This window comes from Pseudopodoces humilis, chromosome 14, assembly GCF_049639895.1.
Source record: "Pseudopodoces humilis isolate 2021_Gansu_Grassland_sample_001 chromosome 14, ASM4963989v1, whole genome shotgun sequence".
Lineage (NCBI taxonomy): Eukaryota > Metazoa > Chordata > Aves > Passeriformes > Paridae > Pseudopodoces > Pseudopodoces humilis.
The window spans coordinates 7,129,382-7,137,790 of record NC_142213.1 but is presented as its reverse complement, the minus strand read 5'-3'; the positions used below and the strand labels follow the sequence as shown (position 1 = coordinate 7,137,790).

The 8,409-nt window shown below is 61.1% G+C and overlaps 1 protein-coding gene across 2 annotated transcripts; it reads right to left on the bottom strand.

Moving 5' to 3' along the window:
- Positions 1-2,147: 2,147 nt before the first annotated feature.
- On the bottom strand, positions 2,148-5,843 carry TPPP3 (tubulin polymerization promoting protein family member 3). 2 transcript variants are annotated; one of them, XM_014255435.2, is made up of 4 exons: positions 5,763-5,843; positions 4,458-4,805; positions 3,256-3,409; positions 2,148-2,995 (listed from the first exon to the last, which is right to left on the bottom strand). In XM_014255435.2, exons 2-4 carry the CDS (start codon positions 4,643-4,645, stop codon positions 2,807-2,809), a joined length of 531 nt encoding a protein of 176 aa, XP_014110910.1. In that variant the 5' UTR covers positions 4,646-4,805; positions 5,763-5,843; the 3' UTR covers positions 2,148-2,806. The 2 variants fall into 2 exon arrangements, with proteins under 2 accessions (XP_014110910.1, XP_005526342.1); XM_005526285.3 differs by having other exon boundaries at positions 4,458-4,649; positions 5,763-5,836.
- Between the last annotated feature and the right edge of the window lie 2,566 nt (positions 5,844-8,409).

The following is an 8,409-nucleotide window of genomic DNA, read 5'->3' as shown; positions in this document are numbered from 1 at the left end:
CACTGCCAACCACTCCAGGAACCTCTGCTTTCCTGCCCACACTGCTCAGGAAGACTGGTGCTAAAAGCCCATATTCCTTGCAATTACCTGTGTCTCCACCTGGATTTGACCACTTTGAGGAGCAGTGTGATGTGTCTGTAATGCAGGTCACAGCCACAGTAACACAGAAGCTGTTCCTAAAGGGCATTCAGTCCCTCCTGCAAGGATAAGTGGGGGAGCCTTGGACATGCACAGGCAGAGCCAACAACTCTCAGGACACCACTACACTGGTACTTAGTAAGATTCCTCTTTTTGAAGACCCTGATCAATATGTTGCTCTTCCCAGAAAGCTGTTCTCATCACCTCAGAGGACATGATTTTTTTTTCAGGCTGATCTGGGGCACTTTGCAGCCAACAGATCCAGTTGGTCTTTGCTGGCACAAATTCTCCTGGGGCTGCTTTGGCAGGACTGAGATGCCTTTTCCATGCTGGGAACAGCGTGCACTGGAGCTGCCTCCTTGAGAACCAAGAAGGCTGGAGGGGAGAAATTCTGTGTAAATTGTGAGGAAAGCAGTGGAGGAGTTGAAGAGGTGCTGGAGTGGGCAAGGAGCATCTTTGTGCAAGGGGTGGCAGCACATGGGAGTTGTGAGAGCTGTGAGTTGTTACCTGATCTCTGCAGTGGCTTCACAGGCTGCGAAGAAGCTGCTTCTGTTCAGGATTCAGAGCAGGGAGAGGCTGGGCTGATGGAGAGGCTGGGCTGATGGAGCTGGCTGTCCTGGGAGATCCTGCAGTCCCTGCCTTGGATGAGCCATCACCTGAGCAGCAGTGGCCTCACCTCAGCAGCAGGGTGCTCAGAGAAGGTGTAGATGCCCCATTCCTTGGAAACATTCACAGCCAGGTTGGACAGGGCTTGGAACAACCTGCTATCCCTTCCCATGGCACGAACATTGGAATGAGGTGGTCTTTAAGGTACCTTCCAACCCAAATAATTCCAAGATTCTATGATTTCCCAGTCTTGATTTCCCTGTGTCAAAAACACATCAACACCTGCAACTCCCCTACAGAGCTGTCTCACATGGGAGCTCCCATGCTCCACAACCAGGTCCTGACAGGACCATACAGGCAGGAAATGAGTCCTGTGGGGCCTGACCTGCTCATCTCTTCCCAAAATAATCTTCCTTTGCCAAGCCTCCAAGGACAGGGCTGAGTCACCTCCACAGACCTCAAGGCACTCAGGGCAGCCTGGCCCTGGGAATTCTGCAGCTCATTTGTGCAGCTGAGCAGTGGAGTCAGCAAGGGGTTAAAGTCTCTCTTTCCCCCACTCCCCCTCCCCCTTCTCAAGCAACAACTTTTTGGAGGAACATTGCATGCTTAGAAAGACCATTTAGGGATAGACAGCCACAAACTCCCTCCAACCTGCTCAAAACAGAAAGGAGAGCTAATATCCCCCAGCCCTCAGCCCAGCCTACCACTGGTAGACACTCACTGTCCACCTCCACCTAGGATGGGGCTGAATCCAGCCCAGAAAAAGACAACCTCTTCCTTCTCCTGTGTTTTCCAAAGCAGGTGTCTGGGATGCAGAGGTGCAGTGCTGTGCCTTGGCGGTGAGTGAGCCTGTCCCAGCCACGTGTGTGTCCCTGGCACATCCCTCACGGCCTGAGCAGTGCCACTGCCACAGCTGAGCCACCTGGAAATAACCCTTGTGGGTTATTTAGGGAGCCTGGCTCTGAATGGATGGCCCTGAGGTGGATATGGAGCTGCAAATCCTGGCACTGCCGCCCCAGCAGCACTGCAGCAGGCTCAGCCCATGCTTGGGATCGGGGTCACGGGGCCTACACCCAGTTTCATGCACTCTCCGGAGTGACCATCCCATCCCGGAGCTGCCGGCCCATCCTGGAGCCCAGCCTGTTCCCAGGGATCGTTACCAGGAGCTCGTGTGTTTGGTTGCAAACAGAGCGGGAGCGGGAGCCAGGCGCTCGTGTTTGTGTGCCTGCGGTTGCTCAGGCAACTCGGGGCCAGCCAGGAGCTGCCAAAATCCTCGGTGGCCAGGGCCAAGCCCCCGGCACAGCTGCCCCGGGGCGGCGTGGCCGGCCGAGCCCCTCTGTCCCGCCGGGCGAGCGGCCAGAGGGGCTCGGGCTGCTCGGTCCATGAACACAACCAGACCGGGCGTCAGTGCGGACGGGGTTTATTGCAGAGCCGGGTTACAGCGTGGGTCTGCAGCATCCTTTGGTTTGGGCTTCACGGAGGCAGCGGGAGGCCACGGGGATTCAGGTCGGAGACCTTTGCCGATGGCCAGGCAACACCGAACTCTCCCGGGGTGGGTCCGAGCCTCCCGCGGCGCTGGCCAAGCGGCAAAGCCGGGCAGCCTCGAGGGGAGGGCGAGGTGCGGAAAGGAGGAGGCGGCTGCGGTGTGACTGGTGCGGGGTTAAGGCAGGTCCCCGGAGAGCGGAGGACAGGCTGCGGTCCCCGGCGGGACAAGGGAGGGTGCCCCGAAAGCCGGGGCTGAGGTAGGGAAGGTCTGGTGCCGGCGGGGCAGGAGAGCCCTGAGGAGCAGCGCTGTTAGTGCGGTGTGGGGCTGGGGGTGACAGCACGGGGGGACACAGGAGGGGCGGGGGGATCACAGCACAGGGTGGGACGGACGCAGCGCTGGGGCAGAGCCCGGCGACTTCCCCAATGCCCCCAGCGCTGGGCGGCCGACATCCCGCCAGCCTGGGGCTGGCCCCAGCGCAGCCTCCCGGGCCCCACTGACGGGCACTGCCCGGGGCTGAGCACCGACCCCACGGCCGGCGCGCAGGGACCGGGGCGGTGGCGCCACGGGCACCCGTCCCTACTTTTTGACTTTGGCGTCGTAGGTGCCCGCGTTCTTGTAGGCACTGACGTAGCCGCTGGTGTCCACGATGTTCTCCCGCCCGCTCTTGCCCTTGCCCTTGCCGCTCTCGTCGAAGCGCTCCTTGTGGGAGCCCGTGTACTTGGAGGTGTCCGTCAGCCTCTCCACGGCTCCCACTGTCTTGGCTTTCTGCGGTGGGGAGATGGGACACGGGGGTCAGGAAGATGCTCCATCCCCTTCCCACACAAGTTCCATCCCTTGCCCCACACGAGCTCCTGATCCCCACCAAAGACCCTGCTGTGCCCCCCTTACCCTGTGCAACCCTCGGGTCCCCCCACTCACCCAGGGCCCTGGGGTCTCCTAGAAAGCACCTGCGCTGCGGGCAGAGCTTCACCCTCCCCTGCTGACGAGCACTGCTGCTCCCGGCAGCCACGGGGCTCCTCACTCACCGTGACGCCCACGTTAATGGGCTCCTTCCCTGCCACCAGCTGGCAGATGGCTTCATACGCCTCCTCTTTGCTCTTGTCCTTAAACCTCTTGGGGGCCAGCTCTTCCAGCGCCTTCTTGAACTCCTCATAGTTGATGACACGGGCTGTCTTCCCTCTGCCAGAACAAAACTCAGGCTGCCACCAGAACGTCTTTGGGTCACGCCTCCAAATGGGATGAGCTGCATCAGGGTGACCCTGACTTTGTCCTACACCACCCTTGGGTCCCTCACCTACTTCTGAAATTCAGCTACAGCTGAGTGGGTTGGGCTGGGCACAGCTGGTGCTGAGCTCCAGGAGCTTTTCAGCCACATGCTGTTCAAAGTCCCTGTTACCAAAAACCAGGGTGCATGGAAGTGCTCTAGGACTTGTTGCTGGTGTCAGGAGGAGAGCACATCCATTCCCACTGCTCCCAGGCTGCCTGGGTTTCTCAGCATCCTCTCTCTGGCAGGCATCAATCCTCCAGTCAAATTTGGAAAGACAGGCTCAGAGCATCTCTCCCCTGAGCTCCTGGTCCTCATCTCTGGGGCAGCACAGCAACCTGCTCTCCAGCATCTCAAAAACCTCCCAATGCTCAGCTCTGCCTGGCCCAGCCCAGGAACATGGGAATGCCTGGACAGAGCACATGGAGGAAGCAGGTTCTCCATCTGTCCTGCACCCTGGTGTGGAGCATGAAGTGTATCGTGTCCCCAGGGACCCTAAAAGCAGTTCCAGATGCCTTTTAGCCCTTCAAGCTGCCCCTGTGACCTCCATGGACCAGAGTCCTCCCCAAGCTCAGGCATTGCCTGGCCAGGCCTAGGGAAGGGCCACATCACATGGGGCAACCCTGAGCACCCTCCTCTGCTCCCTGTGGCACCTCCTTGAGAGATGGGAACCTGGCAGAGCCAACCAGGCCCACCCCAGTTCTTGGAGTGGGAGCAGGGGCACAATCTCTGTACCAAATCTGAGCCTCCCACCCCCAAATTTGGGCTGATTTATTATTAGGTCTTGCAGAAGCAGACACATGTCCCACCTGAAGGTGGGACACTGCAGGACAGCGCCCACAGCTCAGTGACAAGGGGGATGGACAGGCTGGGCACACAGCAGGGGCAGCACAGCTCCGTGGGGACCCCCACACCCAGATACCAACACCCTGCCCGTACTGCAAAGGCATCCAAGTCACTTACTTCACCTTGGAGAAGACAATGTCCACATCAGTGCTGGTGACGCTTTTGCCGTCGGTGACTTTGCAGTCTTTGCACAGCTTAGCCCAGTTCTTCCCATTCATCTCCTGCCCTGTTGCTTTGGTGTCACCGTAGATGGCGAATTTACGGAAGCTCTCCTCCAGAGATGCCATCTCAGCGTTCCCGGCCATGGGGCTGCAGGACAGGGCAGATGGGCCCGTCAGGCTCCTGCTGGCTGCTCGGCAGAGCTCGGCTGGCTGCTCGCAGGCCCTCGAGGGCAGCAGGAGGAGGAGGATGAGGAAGGCTGGCTAGGGTGGAGGCTCTGCAGCAGGATCGGGGTGTTGGCAGCACCTGCGGGCGTGGGGTGAGGGCTGACAGCAGCCTCGGATGAGCCCCGAGGCTGAAAGCCAAGAACGTGTCTTGGGGAATGGAGGCTCCTGGTCGAGAGCTGTCAGCAGCGAGGCTGTCGGCTCCGGGGCTGGCGGGGAGTGAGTGCATCAGCCTGTCCCCTCGGGAGTACTCTCCGGGAATGACGCAATGCGTCCGCCTTCCTCCCGCTCGCAGATCAGGAGAACCGGCACGGCCGCCGGCCTTCTGCCCCACCTCTCCTCTGCCTGCATCCCCCTGTGCGGAGCTGGCAGCCCCCCAGCCCTGCGACCTGCCCCAGGGCTGGGCCAAGCGTGATGCCCTGCAGGGTGCCAAGCTGCCAACAAGTCCCTGCACCCTCTGTGGTGGCACTGTTGCTGCTGCCCCATCCCCCCTGCCCGCTGCCACCGCCTCGCCAGCCTCACCCTGGCGGCTCAGCATCCCTCACCACGCACCGAGCACCCACAGCATCTCGGCAGGGACTGGGCGGGGCCGTACTCGGGGGAGCTCCAGTACCCAAAGGGGTCCCCGGCAGCCCGAGGTGCAGATCGGGTACCTTGCCCGGTGGGTGCCCGGGCGAGAGAGGCCGGGATGAGCCCCCCGGAGCCTCGGCGAGGGCCGGGGAGTGGTCCCCAAGCCCGTCGCTAGGGAGGATGGGCGTTGCCTGGCGACCGTCGCTAAGGAGGTGCGGAGGGGCGGGGATGCCGCCGCTGCCTCCCGGCCTCGCGTTCCCGGTTCTCGTCGGCCCGGGCCCGCACTGCCCCGCAGCGCCAGCCGGGGCTCTTCCCGTCCGGCTGGGGGGTCACTGCCGGCAGCTGCGAATTGCCGGAGCAGCCACGACCCCCGCCCTCCCTCCGGTTTCCTCCCTCCCCGGGCAGCGGCCCCGGGACGGGCACCGGAGGGGCCGCGGGTGCGGGGGGTCCCGGCCGCTCGGTCGCTCACCTCCAGGCCACTCAGTCACCTCCCGGGCACTGTCTCACCTCCCGGCGCCGCTCTCTGAGGCGGGCGGGGGCGGCCGCAGCCGCCTGTTTAAGGCGCCTCCATGGCGACGGGAGGGGCCGCGCCGCCCCCGCCCGCCTCCCCCGGGCCGCGGAGCGGCGGGAGCGCCCTCGGGGCGGGGAGACGGAGCCCGGGCAGAGGACCCAGACCACGTCTGGGAACCTCCACCAACCCATGAAGCCTCTCTGCTTCCCCATGAGACCGTACCGGCACCTGACCAGGTCTGTCCTACACCCCACAAGGTCTCTCCATCACCCTACAAAGCCTCAGCGTTGTCCCACAAGGTCCCTTTAGCACCCCCCGAGGCCCCAGCATAAAGCCACACGGTCTCTCCACCACCCCCTCAGCACAGGCGCTCCCCAACAGCCCTGCTGTGCTTTACCCTTTCCCCTGCTCCACATAGTCACCATGCCCCCCATAGAGGAACTGTCCCCTTGGTGGGTGACAGGTGCCCAGGCTGAGGAGACAATGCCAACCGTTCTGGTGTGTCAGGGGCTGTGGTGAGCACCTGTGGCCCAGTGAGACATGTCTGGAGCAGCCACATGCCAGCACTGCCCACCCTGGCAGCCCGGAGAATGACCGCACACAGGGCTCCCGGTGGGTGCTGAGAGCTGAGGCAGTACCCAAATATTGTGGTTGTCATGGAGCCCCAGCACAACCCACATCTCTTACTCACTGCCCCACCTCAGCTGTTTGCCCACAGCCTGCTTTGATCCCTGTGCTCGGCTGGCATCGCTCTGGTGGGAGCAGGGCATCGTGGATGATCAGCTGCAGCACCAGCAGGAGCTGTGCACAGCCAGCACACACAGTGTGTGATTTGCTGCTGCCTTGGGGGTCCTGCGGATAAATCAGCAGCTTTGGGAACTGGGAAGGGGCTGAAACAACAGTCTTTGGTACCCTGTGGTCTGTCTGCCCTGGTCCCTGTGCAGAGGAGCTAAGGACAGACACAGAGCTGTTCCAGGGCATCAGTTCTGCTTGTGCACCTGGAGCATTTTGCTGTGGATCACAGCCCCAGTGACAACCTTCCCCTCTTGGCTGGGGGGTACCTGTTCTCTCTTGGGACATTGTTGCCAGTTCTTGACTGGACAAAGCCATGAACAACCCATTCACACTAATTCTGTCTTGGATTAGGGTCTGGAGACCTCCAGAGGTAACCACCAGTCAGCTCTGGGAGTTTGGGATCACTAACTTAACCTGTCACTTCAGAGGTGAGTGCCAGGGCTGATGCCAGAGGCCTCAGGTGTGTCACAGCACCTGGACACTTTGGGTGGGATCAGCTGGTCAGACACATGAAGGACCCCACTTTATTATGCCCCCCAACCAAGCCTGTGGTCCCTCCATCGGAGGCTCCACAAGAGCTGCTCTTTCATAGCCCAGCCAGAAGCAGGGTGGCAAGGACATCCTGGAGGGGACAGTCCAGAGTGGGAAGAGCAAGTGTGGAGGCTCATTTGATGCCAGAGTCCAGGCAGATCTCTCCAAGAGGTGTTTTTCCTCTCTCTGGTTTGTCCTGGTAGAGCTCAGACGTGGCCAGAGAGTCTGGGAGCTACACGGAGGAGGTGGCACCAGGAGGACTCTCCTGATGACACTTTCTTCCTGCTCCTCATGCAATATGGAAGCAGGTTCCAAAGTGCAGAGGGTCAGAGGTGACAGTTCCTGGCCGTGAAGTGGGAATTTCAACCAGTCTCTCTGCAGACCAGTAAGGACCCAGGTGTGTCATCCCACCTGCAGAAGGTGGGGACAAGTTATAAACTCTCTGCTTTAAGGACAAGGGAATAACTATTGCCACATAGAGGAGGATGGTTAAGTCTTGATGAAGGTAAAGCCTTATCCTTAGCTTGCCCTGCAGCTCCCCACCAAAGCAGGTGTCTGGCTCTGCTTCCAGCTGACAGCTCCAGACAGGAGCCAGGTAATGTCAACAGGAGCATCACGCAGGGCCTGGCAGTGGTGGGCAAGCCTGGATCCTCCGAGCCGGCAGCAGGTGGAGGAGGAGTTGGACACGGCAGCTCTTCTGTAAGAGCTCCAGCTGGTCCTGGGGCTGCAGAGCCCGAGGAGACAAGCAATAGCACACGGGGAGAGCCGGGTAAGGGGGTGAGTTGCCTACGGGGTCGGGTTGAGCGGTCAGGTTTCAGTTCCTAAGGGCTGGGGTTTGTTGTGCGTTTGTTGTCACCATGACAGCCCCGTTGGGATGGAGCATGGTCCTTGGCCGGCTCCCGCTGTTCCTCATGCAGCCCGGAAAAGGAAGCCCGGGAGGAGGCTGTGACTTGGTCCGCGGCCCACGGGACGGGCAGGAATTGACAGGGAGGTTGCACAGGTCCTGTGACATGGTGGAGGAGCATGCACACGGATCAGTGCTCAGCTCGCCGGGGGACTTTCCCTTCTAATCAAGGTCACGATGTTCCCAGGCTGTCTCCTGCCCCAGGGACATAATGAGCCGAACACTCCAGCGCTCACCCCAGACACAGCGAGGCTCACACACAGCTGCATCCCCGAGGTGCAGCTTCGGCTGCTGGGCTGGTTCCTGCTAGGACCGTGTCCTTCTCCCCACCCTCAGACGGGGTTCGGAGGGCTGTGACTGCTCAGGGTTCAGCTC